Below are 14,289 nucleotides of genomic sequence, written 5' to 3' on the forward strand. Positions count from 1 at the left end.
GACCCAAGGAAAGAAACAATAAGTATTCAAAAACACCCCTAAGCTAGAGTAGCCTACTTTAACAACAGCTAACTAACCAAAAATACAGTGGGTGGTCCACCCAGTTCTAACTAGTGTATTTAACAAAGTTTACCTACGGGTAGTGTATGCACATGGGCAACTTCTCTTGGTTTCCCCTTTTCCCACCAGTAAAATACTCACAGGTGATGACAAAGTGCTATGGAGGTGCTCAAACAAAAGAGAGGTTAATACACAAAAAGAGAGTGAACCACAGAGACCTACAGACATGGCATTTACAGAGAGATTGAGCTCTAGAGCAAACAACTGATGGGGTTTTTAAACCAAGGGAAAGGAACTGTGATTGGGTAGGAAACAGGAGGAGGTGTGTCTTCTGATTGAGGATTGGATTGGTGACTGATGATTTTCACCTGTGAGGGGAGAAGGGGAGAAAAGAACACAGGATACACACACACACACACACACACACACACACACAGGATACCTGTATCCGTAACAGTTTTTATGAATATATATTATTTTAAATATATATTGTATATATTTTCCTGTATTATTCTCCCATAACCCTACCATCCCTCCCTAATTGGAGTAAACTAATGGAATACAACACTTAGTCTTCTACTTCAAGCTCATACAGTAATACTATATACATTTTACAGACACAGTATATTTTACATCAGTTGTCTTTTGTTTGTTTTTAGTTCCAACCTTCAGCTGCGCTCAACCCCTCCCATCTATCTCCGAACACCACCCATTTAAAAAAAAAAAACTGTGCTGTGATGTTTCACAAAAGTTCTGAACCTTACGATTCTGATAGTTTCTACAATGTACAGTTTATCAAATACGAGAGCTACACCTTTCCCTTTTATTCTATTCACTTTGAATAGTGGGTACATAATTCTGCAATTTCCTTCGTGAACTGATCATTCATTCCTATTTTCATGCCAGTGAGTGTTTTGCCCAGGCTTTTAAACAGAGGCTTTACCATGGCAGAGGCTGCCAGATTAGTTCAACCCAATCTGAAAAGATCAAAGGTCAATTCGATCATGAGAACATTTAGCCAAGAAAACCGGTAAATCTGCAGAATATGCACTATGCTTTACCATTACTTTTACAGTAAATTACATATTGTAAATTCACAAAACATGTTACAGTAAGTATTCTTACTGTACGATCTAGTGACAGTATACTCTGGCCCCATGGTGATGGCCATGGCCGTGTGCTGACCGACCAGGAGGAGTGGGCAGTGGTGGAAATGGTGAGGGCCAGTAATGACATACAGTTATCCAAAATAAAGCAGGCCACCGTGGGTGACCGTCCAAGTGCCTAGACAACGTGGGGGAAACATCTCCATGTGTGCAGCTCTCTCTAACATGGTGCGTTAGGACGTAGTCACCTGTTTGAGCAAGTGATCTGTATTACGGGGTTGACCAACTTCTCACACCCAGGCAGAAGTTAAAAGGTCACTGCTTAGCAGCATCAGTCCATGGGTAGCTCTCACTGTGCTGAAGTGTTTTTATTCGTTTTACTCCGTCGTCAAAAGAGAACATCACAAACAATGTTTTTCACTTTACTTCTGGAACTTCTCGAATAAATAACCAGACGGACAAATAATGTCTCAGACAGTTCTCTCAGGGTGCTTGTGAGTCATTAGGTGGAATAAGGTCCGTCTTACCAGGGGCTGGAAGACCTACTGAAGACTCAAAACAAAACAATCTAGTTCTTCTCAAGAGGCTGTATAGACAATAAGGTTTTTAAGAATCTATCAAACAATATGATGACCGACACCAGAGTATGTGAGTGGAGCAGCGCTGGAGTGGAGCGAGGAGAGGAGCCTGCCCAATTTGACTGGAGCGAGTTTCCCAAAGGCTGGAGTGGAGCGAGGAGAGGAGCCTGCCCAATTTGACTGGAGCGAGATTCCCAAAGGCTGGAGTGGAGCGAGGAGAGGAGCCTGCCCAATTTGACTGGAGCGAGTTTCCCAAAGGCTGGAGTGTCGACCTTTTCTCCCACTCCAATTGCGCTCACTTCACGAGCTCAGGGCATATCCGGCCCAGCATGCATTTGTAATCTACTTGTGTGCTGCTATAGGCCCTTGCTTTAGCTACGGTCATGGAGTTCACTAATATTTTCATAAAAAAAAACTGTAAAATCACATCGGTACAAAATCATGGTGACTGACAAAGATGAGGACGAAGAGCAGGAGAGGGAGTGCTGTGATGTAATGTCCACAACCAAAGGATCATTGTGGAATCTGAAAAGACACAAATCCCAAAAGCATGATGGTGTACTTACTACGTGCACATGTTAAAAGAAAGGAATGAGGTGGTTAGCTAATTAAGTGTGTCATTGTAGCAAAGTTTTATAAACAAAAAATCTGATCTCTTAAAAGTTTCCTTCATGTTTGTTCTATTATCTATACAATAGGCTTTGATTTGATTTTGGCCCAATAGGCCATTTTTTTTTCATCCCATTTTTCAAGGAGCTTTCCCTTTGGTTGCGTTATTTATTTATTATTATATTTTTTTTTTTTACCCCTTTTCATGTTATCCATTTGGTAGTTACAGTCTTGTCCTATCGCTGCAACTCCCATACGGACTCAGGAGAGGCGAAGGTCGAGAGCCGTTCAACCTCTGAAACACGAACCCGCCAAGGCGCACTGTTTTTTTGACACACTGCTCTCTTAACACAGAAGCCAGGCGCATCAATGTGTTGGAGGAAACACAGTACACACTGGCGACCGAGTCAGCGTGCATGCGCCCGGCCCGCCAGAGGAGTCACTAGAGCGCGATGGGACAAGGACATCCCAGCTGGCCAAACCCTCCCCTAACCTGGACGAAGCTGGGCCAATTGTGCACGGTCTCATTGGTCTCCCGGTCAAGGCCGGCCACAGCATGGGATCGAACCAGGATCTATAGTGACACAGCTAGCACTGCGACGCAGTGCCTTAGACCGCTGCACCACTCGGGAGGCCTGGTTGGGTTATTTTCCCCACAGTACCTCAAATAAAAAAACAGTACCTAAAATAAATTCCCCCGCTGCTGGCCTGCTTGCTCTTCAGGCACTATCACATGAGCCTGAAACCAAAGACATGGTGTTTCTAAAAATGAATTCAAAGGCAATGATGCATTGTTCATTTCATTTGTATTTCATTCTAAGTCACAGCTTATATGCACAATTTATAGACTTTGATGATTTAATACAAAAACATGTTGTTTAAATGCTGAGTGCTTAATATCCCTGACTTCCTACCGGCCTGGTGTGTCACAATTGCAAATGTTTCACAATACATTTCTTTATAGGCTATAGCCTTGAAATAAATAAATAATCCTCAGGCTCTGTGTCTGGCTCCTGACCTAATTTAGAATATTTATATGCTGTTTAATATGACATGTGGCCTATTTGAAATGATGAGCGCTTTCATGTCTATTATAATACTTTTCATTCAAAACATATGGTTTGGTGTCAATACTTCAAAACCAAATGGTAGGTCCAGGCAGTCACACAAATTGATGGGTGTTGGTTCAATTGTGATTTTAATGAATCATATACCAAGAGAGTTCTCAACCAGAATTATCATGCCTGTCTACATCAATTCTGACATTCAACAAACTGTATGGGGCCATAAACAAACAAGAAACAGCTCACCCAGAGCCAGTGTTTCTGGTGGGTGGAGACTAACGCGGGGAGGCATAAAACCGTCCTACCTCACTTTGACCAATACTAGGGGCGTTAAAACTCTACACCACTTTTATTCTACCCACAGAAACGCATACAATGCCCCCCTTCTGCAAATCTGACCACGACTCCATTCTCGTGCTCAAACAGGAAGTACCAGTGATACCCTCAATACGGAAGTGGTCGGATGAAGCAGATGTGAGGATAGAAGACTGTTTTGTTATGTTCCGAGATACATCCGATACCATTGGGGAGTTTACCACAACAGTCACAGGCTTCATCAATAAGTGCATAGACGATGTCGTCCCCACAGTGACTATACGAACATATCCAAACCAAAAACTATGGATTACAGGCAATATCCACCTAGGATAAAGGCTAGAGATACCACTGACAAGGAACGGGACATAGATGCATACAAGAAAACCTGCTACGACCTCCAATGAGATATCATACATGCAAAAGGACAATACACTCAGAAAAAAGGGTTCCAAAGGGGTTCTTTGCGAAGGGATAAGGTTCTACCAAGAACTGTTTTGATCAGAAGAACCGTTTTTGGAAGAAAGGGTTCTTTGATTCTTTGGAAGGCAAAAATGGTTCTACAAAGAACCATATATTTCCCAGCATGCTCTATTGCAGTGAGATTTTCAACATGGTTTGTTTTATTGTTATATCAGTTGTTTTTGCATTGATTGTGTAGCATAACATGTATCAACCAAAGAAAAATAACATATCATTTTCTAAACTAATCTAATCTGTTAGCAATTGGTTGTTCCAGTTTTTAATCTTCACTACCCTGGCAGTCATTCTGAATGCAGGTTGCGGGTGATTAACAATTCTTCTTGTTGGATATCCCAACTCTATCTGGATTCCAATAGGAATTACACATCACTTTGCAATCCAGCATAATGTGACTTGCAGGCCTGATGTGGACAGGATATTCCTAACACCCCTGTGTGAGGGTATAACTAGGCCCTCAAAGAAAGACCTTATATATGCAATGTATTGTCATAAATCACTATGTAAGAATGCTGTACATAGACTACAGCTCAGCGTTCAACACCATAGTCCCCCTCCATAGTCCCCCTCAAAGCTAGGGAGCCCGAGATTGAACACCTCCCTCTGCAACTGGATCCTGGACTTCCTGATGGGCCAGCCCCAGGTGGTGTGGGTAGGAAACAACACCTCCGCCACGCTGACCCTGAACACGGGGGTCCCTCAGGGGTGTGTACTTAGTCCCCTCCTGTACTCGCTGTTCACCCACGACTGCCTGGGAATGCACGACTCCAACACCATCAAGTTTTCTTATGACACAACAGTGGTAGTCCTGATCACCGACAGCAATGAGCCTACAGGGAGGAAGTCAGAAGCTTAGCAGTGTGGTGCCAGGACATCAACCTCTCCCTCAACGCCAGTAAAACTAAGGACCTGATCGTGGACTATAGGAGAAAGAGGGGAGAGACCCCACCCACAGGGCTGTAATCCACACACACCTGCACTGTCGTGAAGAGGGCACGGCAACACCTCATCCCTCTCAGGAGGCGAAAAATATTTGGCATAGGCCCTTGGATCCTCAAAATGTTATATAGTTGCACCATTGAAGGAATCTTGACTGACTGCATCACCTCTTGTTATGGCAAATGCACCGCCTTCGACTACAAAGAGCTTACAGAGGGTGGTGCAGACAGCCCCAGTACATCACTGGGGTTGAGCTCCCTGCCATCCAGGAACTCTATATCAGGCGGTGTCAGCTCTCGTATCAATAGGCTCCGAGATAGCTTCTACCCCCAAGCCATAAGATTGCTAAATAGCCATAATACTGCTAAATAGTTCATATAACCATTAATTGGCTATCTTGCACTGACCTTGTGCACACTCACTAGACAATATATACACACATTAATACACACTCACAACATGTTCACACAACCACATAACACACACATGCGTACCGACACAACAAACACACATCATTTGCTGCTGATACTCTGTTCTTTCTTTTATTCTTATTATGATCTATTATGATGCCTAGTCACTTTACCCTGCCTTGTACATACACTACATGACCAAAAGTATGTGGACACCTGCTCTTCAAACATCTAATTCTAAAATGATGTTCATTAATATAGAGTTGGTCCCCCATTTTCTGCTATAATAGCTTCCACCCTTCTGGGAAGGCTTTCCACTAGATGTTGGAACATTACTGCGGGGACTTGCTTCCATTCATCCACAAGCACATTAGTGAGGTCGGGCACCGACTTGGGCGATTAGGTCTGGTTTCGCAGTTGGTGTTCCAATTCATCCCAAAGGTGTTCGACGGGGTTAAGGTCAAGGCCATGTGCAGACCAGTCAAGTTCTTCCACACAGATCGACAAACTATTTCTGTATGGACCTCGCTTTGTGCACGTGGGTATTGTCATGTGAAAACAGGAAAGGGCCTTCCCCAAACTGTTGCCACAAAGTTGGAAGCACAAAATTGTCTAGAATGTCACTGCATGGTGAAGAGTTAAGATTTCCCTTCACTGGAACTAAGGGGCTTAGCCTTAGCTAAACCATGAAAAACAGTCCCAGACCATTATTACTCCTCCACCAAACTTTGCACTATGCATTGGGGCAGGTAGTGTTCTCCTGGCATCCGCCAATTCCAGATGGTGAAGAGTGATTCAGCACTCCAGAGAACGCATGTTCACTGCTCCAGAGTCCAATGGAGGCGAGCTTTATACCCCTCCAGCCGACATTTGGCATTGCTCATGGCGATCTTGTGTGTGGCTTGCTCAGTCTTGGAAACACAAATCATTAAGCTCCCGACGAACAGTTATCGTGCTGACATTTCTTCCAGAGGCAATTTGGAACTAGGTAGTGAGTGTTGCAACCAAGGACAGAGGATTTTTACGCACTACGTGAGCTTGTGTGGCCGACCACTTCGTGCCTGAGCCATTGTTGCTCTTAGACGTTTCCATTTCACAATAACAGAACTTACAGTTCACCGGGGCAGCTCTAGCAGGGCAGAAATTTGACGAACTGACTTGTTGGAATGGTGGCATCCTACGATGGTCCAATGTTGAAAGTCACAGTTCTTCAGTAAGGCCATTGTACTGCCAAGGTTTGTCTATGGAGATTGCATGGTTGTGTGCTCAATTTTATACACCTGTCAGCAACAGGTGTGGATGAAATAGCTGAATCAATCAAATTTGAAGGGGTGTTAACATACATGACATATACAAAAGTATCTCCCTCAAATATCTCTGCACATTGATCTGGTACTGCTACTCCCTGTATATAGCTTCATTCTTGTGTATTTTATTTTATTTGTCTTTATGTTACTATTTTATTTGTATTATTTTATTATTTTTAAACTCTGTATTGTTGGCAAGGAATCGTAAGAAAGCATTTCACGGTTTTACTCTAATTTACTCTTAAGCCAACATCCGCAGAGTTGACAGTGAATGTGGTGCCCACGAACATTGTGAATATTGCTTTTAATAGGCACATTGTTGACAGAGCAACACGCTTCTCTATAACCCCGGCCTTTGTGTATGGATGACCGATTCTTACCAGTATATCCATGGGAAAAGAGTTAGTCATGCTACTTTGGGATGGCTGAGTGGAGACATCTAACATGTGACATCAAAGACCCACTCTCCTCTCACCCTGTGCATCACAGCCAACAGTCTTTCTCCTAGTTATGTGTTTTATACACACATTTTCTGTCAGCTTTGAAGATTGGTTTTTCCCCTCTTAGTATGACAGGGTCATGGGAGCAAACAATGGTAATTCTGTACAGCACTTTGAGATATCAGCTGATGTACGAAGGGCTATATAAATACATTTGATTTGATTTGATTTAATGCCCAAACCTTACTCAAGAAACCCCTAAAAGTACTGTAGACACACAAACAAACACAATGACAGCAGATATGAAGTAAACAATCATTTAAACCATTTTATTTGATCTTGTCTATTTCGGCTCGTATCTATCACATTCATTAAGATATTTTCTCTTTCACATTCAAATCACAATCACCATTGTCTTGATTATATTGCACTTTTGTAGTCTCCTTCACTCCCATCCTGGATCACTTCTCCTTTGTGCCCCATGTCCCTCGCCCTCAGTCTCTCCACCACCTCACAGTTTGCATGACTGGATGGTCATGGCGTCCTCTGGCCAGCGGTAAGAGTCCGCAGCGAACTCGTCATAGTCAGGGCTGTAGATCAGGGAGCGCACAAAAGCCTCCTTATCCTCAGGCTCCGGGTACAGCGTCGCCAACTTGTGCTCATAGGCAAACTCCACGATCTGTAAGACACGCAAACACACACGATAGTTCATAGGTGTACACTGTATAGACTGAGTAGTATACAAAACATCAAGAAAACCTGCTCTTTCCATGACATAGACTGACCAAGTGAATCCTGGGCAAGGCTATGATCCCCGAACTTGTTAACTCCACTTCAAATCAGTGTAGATGAAGGGGATGAGACAGGTTAAAGCAGGATTTTGTATGTGTGCCATTCAGAGGGAGAATGGGCAAGACAACTCGATATTAGGAAGGTGTTCCTAATGTTTGGTATACTCAGTGTAAGTGTGAAGACCGATTGAGGGTATGGAAGCATGAAGACCTAAGGACATGTTTGTGTGTGTGTGTGTGTGTGTGTGTGTATGTGCAGATGTGTGTGTGCTCTCACCGTCACGGCCAGCTTGAGAGAGACATCTCTGATGGTGTTCAGGGGAGGGTACAGTCTTCCCTCTGACAGATCCTTCTCCGTCACCAGGTCAGCAATGGTCTGTCAGAGAGCAACCAAATGGATGCGTTATGCACACACAGTCACAAGCAGATATTTGGCATACCTTAACAGACACACATTTTACTGTAAAGACTAATGAGACGTTGGAATGCATTTTAAATCAAGTTAAATTTGATTAGATATTGATATAATATACCGGTAAGGTGGGCATGAGGGTATAATGGGTGGAAATCAGTGTAGATAATGTAGCTAAGACTTGACATTCATCCCACCCTCCCCCTCCTGCTGTTGCGTAACCATCCTCCATCCTCAGTCTACCTGAGGCTGAGTGTAGGCTGAGTGGCTCTCATATGCCTGAGGCCCATGATGACAGTATCAAATAAAATATGAAATTGTCATTCAGTAATGCACTTTATGCATCACCGTGAAGCTTTAATCGTCTCCCATGTCTGCAGAGCCAGGCAGCACAGAGCAAAGCGAGCTGATAGGCTGTTCTTGTGCGAAAGCCAATGAGAGGTTATCAGTTTGGGCATTTTTTCCCAGATGGTTTATTGACTGGGCTCACAGAGATATTATTATATTTGCCATGCCACTGAGCTGGGGACAGACGTGAGGACATTTTTAAGTGATTTCCTTAATGATCTGTAAGCAGACTGTTTCACTGTAGTGTTTTTTGCAGACTTTAGTGTAGTATTCAATGTAATGTTTTTGTAGACTTCAGTGAATACTGAAGTATTTACAGTAGTATACTGTAGTATTTACAGTTAACTATAGTATAAATACTGTTGTAAAATAACTAGTATATACTATAGTAATTAATGTAGTGTTTTTGTGGACATTACTGTAGTATTTCCTATAGTATTTTATTATATTTGACATAGAAGTGGAGTCTTTCTCCTTCAGGAAACCTACTGGAGAAATGTAGTTTTCTCCAGTAGGTTGTACATAACCTGTAAGGAAATAGGACTGGGGTCTGAACAGATAGTTCTGAGATTCTGCTCTTTTCTATATAACTGACGTCTATACCTGGCATGTAGGTTTCTCACTCCTGGGTGACACAAATTGCTATATGGGGGAGGGGGATGGGCAGGGTATATATATGCACAGCGGATACTGTAGCATTTACTGTAGTTAAAACGTGTTTTTGCAGACATTTCTGTAGCATTTACTACAGTGTTTTTTTGTGGATAATACTGTAGTGTTTACTGTAGTATTCTACAGTATACTACAGTTTACTATAGAATGATATTGTAAGTACTGTAGTATTCTATAGTAAACTATAGTAGTTTTCATGTAGGGTCTCCAGGAAGGAGTGAAGATGAAGAGGGAAGAAAAAAAGAGGGTGAGACATGGGGGAAGATTTATAGCGAGATTGAGTTGAAAAAAATAGAGAAAGAAAAACGGAAAGTGAAAGAGATATTGAGTTGGAGAAAATACATGAATAGAGGAGAAGAAGAAATATACAAAAGGAGAGTGATAGAGAGGGAGTTGAATAGGAAGTGATAGAGAGGGAGTTGAATAGGAAGTGATAGAGAGGGAGTTGAATAGGAAGTGATTAGAGAGGGAGTTGAATAGGAAGTGATAGAGGGAGTTGAATAGGAAGTGATAGAGAGGGAGTTGAATAGGAAGTGATAGAGAGGGAGTTGAATAGGAAGTGATAGAGAGGGAGTTGAATAGGAAGTGATAGAGAGGGAGTTGAATAGGAAGTGATAGAGAGGGAGTTGAATAGGAAGTGATAGAGAGAATGGAAGAGAGTGTGTTGAAAAAGAGACAGGCCAGATATAGGAAGGAAGATACAGAGAGAGAGAGAGAGAGAGTCAGTTGAAGAAGTGAGAGTTGGAGGGTGTGTGTGTGTGTGTATTAAGATGATATTATAACGAGTGCTCTGTCACAAAGCTATTTGAAAGTAAATTAACTGATAATTGGATGGATGCATATGTATGTGTGTGGTTTACCTCTGCGGTGGTGAGGAAGATCTCATCTGTGATGTGTCGGATTGCACAGGCGGTGACGCCCAGGCCTACTCCTGGGAACACGTACGCATTGTTGCCCTGGCCAGGGAAGAACGTCCGCCCATCAGGAAGGGTCACGGGGTCAAATGGACTGCCACTGGCAAAGATGCCCCGCCCCTGGACCAAACAAGTGTCGAGGGTGTCAACACAGGAAAATATATTACTGTGCATATACTGTACATACACACGGACACAACCTCTCTCCTCTCTAAATTAACTTTCCCCCAGGGTCATTGTAGTAAGTACAATATGTGCACTTAATCAATTTATGGATTGGCTGCAGGGCCGAATTCTCTGGACCTCTCTCTGGCCCCCTCTTCCCGATCTCTAAACAACTGAACCTTCTGTAGCATGTGCGGGATTAGAAGCGACAGCACTCTGGCGAAAACGCAGGACGTTCGGCTGCCCAGAGGTGGAATACTGGCAAATTTAAATTCTGCTGTCAATCATATTGTGTGGTGTTGACCAATGAAAAGCGAAATAACAGTTTTGAGGTTAAAATGCAGACTGTTTAGACTGTGTCCTGCTTATGTTTATGCTACGGCAATATCTTAAGTTACAACAGACAGAGAGGGTTGTAGCCTCCATCCTAAATTAACCTACAAAACATATATATTTTTGGAACGTTAGTTTAAATCGCCACAGGGTTTTTATTTCAGCTGTTCAGAAATATGAGGCAGAAGAAACCCAAGTAACACTTGAGCAGAACGTGATTCCTTTGTTTAGCTCTGGGGAAGAGGCGTCCAAGTGGACGGGACAGGAAGCCAGTGGTTTGAGTCGTTCTCGCAGTCTCAGCCATCAATTTTACCAGTAAACACAATGCATTCACTTCTACTAACTTCAGTATACATACTGTTCAAGCACGGAACTGATCAAGTGTTGAAGTACACAGACACTTCAGACCCACTCCGGTACCTCTGTGATGGTGTAGCACTGCTCGGCAGTGCACTCTGCCTTGCTGGTGGGGTTGCTAAGGGCGAAGATGATCGGCCTCTCGTTAAACGAGGCCATGTCCCTGATGATTTCCTCCGTGAAAGCGCCAGAGATGGCTGCCACACCTAGAGAGCAGGATCGTATTCATTAGGCACCAAAAGGAAGAAAACAGACTGAAATAGGGAGGGACTACCTGGACTTAAATCCAATACGAAATGCGCACTTTCGTTTTCCATTGCAAAATGTTTTGCTACGGTGTATCCGAAATGAATAAGACCCACGAGAGAACACATTAAATATGCAGACCACTACAAACTCTAACCCAGGGGTGGTAAAACCTCTATCCACCTGGAGAGATATTGGGTAATTGGAATTTCAATTAATCTCAGTGATTTACTGAATTGTAACCTGTATACTGTTTTCTATACTATTCTAGTGTATCTCATTCACTTAATAATGTTTACATATCTGGCATTACTCATCTCATATGCATGTACTGTTGTCTATACTATTCTAGTGCATCTCATTCACTTAATAATGTTTACATATCTTGCATTACTCATCTCAAATGTATGTACTGTTTTCTATACTATTCTACTGTATCTTAGTCTGTTCCGCTCTGACATCACTTGTCCATATGTATATAGTCTTAATTAATTCCTACTTAGATTTGTGTGTATTGGGTATATGCTATGTAATTTGTTAGATTATTACTTGTTAGACATTACTGCACTGTCGGAGCTAGAAGCACAAGCATTTCGCTACACCCGCAATAACATCTGCTAATCACATGTATGTGACCAATAAAATTAGATTTAATTTATAAATAAAGGTTCAATTAAAATCCAACTGACCCCCTCCCTTCCTCCTCAGTGAGCTGATTGGTTTATTACCTATGATGGCTGTGGGTTTGAGCTCATGCACCGCATCTACCAGGTTCCTCATCTGCTCGTGTTCGTGGGCAAACCTCTCCTTCTCATGGGTCAGGTGGCCTCTTCCCTGAGGGTGGAAGAGAGATAGTTGGAAGACAGATTATGATGGAGCGTGTTTCTACACATGCCAACAACTGAATGTTCTCTTTGATCATCTCTGAAATAAATACATAGAGGAATTCAAACACAGACACAAAGACTATCGGCAAGAGCCAAGGATTCTAGACTTCTCCACCCTTAAGGGAAATAAGCTTGATGGGGTTTCAGTGGAGTCAAGTGCTATGTGTTCTGGCCACTAGAGGGCAGTGTTGACTCAATGCTGGTCTACAGAGTTGGTGGCAAACGTACATCCAGCTTGCCAAAGGCTCCATGGAGTTAGTGACTTTACCAGAACCCTATAAATGGAATATCAACAGGCACCACCACTCTGCCTGCATGTCTGTCTTTCTGCCTGCATGTCTGTCTTTCTGCCTGCATGTCTGTCTTTCTGCCTGCATGAAAGCCTCATCATTTAGTTGATCAAATAACGATTACTTCTATAAACAATTCCCTCTTCATCTTTTATTGCGTCAACCCTGTGATCAGAATGACCTTTTCAAGACAGACCGTTCTGGAAAAGGTCATACAATGACAGAAGCATGGACACAATACCAGCTTCTGGTGTAATTGTGTGCGCACTGTGCAGAGTTATTCTTATCATTCATCAAACAGAATTGACTCCACAAACACGCCTCAGATGACAATCTCTGGGTAGTTCTTCAGTCGCCAACCACATGTGGACCATGACAGGGCTAAGACTGTGGCAGTTCTCTGGTGAAATAAATGCAATACAGTAGCCTGTGTCAATACAACAACGGACTCACCCACACCCTGGTAGCATCTGGTGAAACCCATAATTAAATGCATAACATCTACAGTTGCTCATCCCATGACAGACTCTACCTGTCTTGTTGAACTATGAGAGCTATGACTCTCATTCAGACTCATGTCTATCTTTCAGTTCATGTATAATAAACAAGGGTTGGGATCAATTCAGTCAATTTACGAAGTAAACTGAGATTCGGTCAGTCATGTCATACATCATGAATATATGCATGCCTATAGGTCAGGACAGTGGGAACTCCAGACAGAGCTGTGTCTACTCTACAGGGGATGAGTGACCCTGGAAGAGTGGCCAGAGCGGAGGTACTTGTATCACCTTGACGATGAGACCCTTGGAGTCAACCATCCAGATCTTCCTCAGAGCCTCGTCTTTGGAGAGTCCCTCCTTCTCCATCGCCATCGTGATGAGGTCAGCTATCCCCATCGCAGCCTGGGGACAAGAGGGAGAGAAAAGGGAGGGAGAGCGGGAGAGAGAAAGCAGATGTGATAGGAATGCCTCTGTGCCCCACCATTCACTTCCCTGACCAAACAAGAAATAAGTCCCTAGCTTTCACCCCTAAACCCGCAAACAATTTAGTTATCATTCGGACTTATTAAAATATTGACTCCAGTTATATTAATGCACACCTTTAAATTGTGTGATTTAATTCATTGTAGGTCTGTGAAACGCTTGAAAAGGCTTGTTTTTCTGTTCTCAGCACAATAACCCTTTACTGTAAATACACTCAAGTTGTACACATTGTACCATCTGCTTCCCTTTCAATACAAAGTGGTCATCCACCAACATGGAAAACATATGAAACAAGGCATTTTAAAGAAGATGGGGGGGTACTATAGTTCACAGTCAGGCCAAGAGCCCCAGAGGCTGAAAATACATTCTAAATGTCTCCCCATTACAAATGATGTTGTGCTAATCACAGTTTTATTTCCATGTTCTCCTGTTTATTATAGACATGGTCTGTTGAGCACAGCCCAGTGGTCTACTAGACCTAAATAAAAAGCTCAGTGATTGGAAATGAGAATTTGAAGCATTGGTCTGTGGTTATTTCTGATTATGTCATTAGGGGCAATCAGTCTGCCGCATTTCTGAGCAG

At 42.8% G+C, this 14,289-nt stretch overlaps 1 protein-coding gene across 1 annotated transcript in view; it reads right to left on the reverse strand.

The window, feature by feature from the left end:
- Positions 1-7,611: 7,611 nt before the first annotated feature.
- Positions 7,612-14,289, reverse strand: part of LOC118364198 (NADP-dependent malic enzyme-like) — a 135,157-nt gene continuing 128,479 nt past the window's right edge. The window contains exons 9-14 of the mRNA XM_035745517.2: positions 13,512-13,625; positions 12,275-12,380; positions 11,364-11,506; positions 10,392-10,565; positions 8,377-8,475; positions 7,612-7,987 (exon numbers count right to left, since the gene is read on the reverse strand). Of these exons, the coding sequence (XP_035601410.2) occupies positions 7,820-7,987; positions 8,377-8,475; positions 10,392-10,565; positions 11,364-11,506; positions 12,275-12,380; positions 13,512-13,625 (804 nt within the window). The 3' untranslated portion in view covers positions 7,612-7,819. The remainder of the gene's footprint in view (positions 7,988-8,376; positions 8,476-10,391; positions 10,566-11,363; positions 11,507-12,274; positions 12,381-13,511; positions 13,626-14,289) is intronic.

Source organism: Oncorhynchus keta, chromosome 31 (assembly GCF_023373465.1).
Source record: "Oncorhynchus keta strain PuntledgeMale-10-30-2019 chromosome 31, Oket_V2, whole genome shotgun sequence".
Lineage (NCBI taxonomy): Eukaryota > Metazoa > Chordata > Actinopteri > Salmoniformes > Salmonidae > Oncorhynchus > Oncorhynchus keta.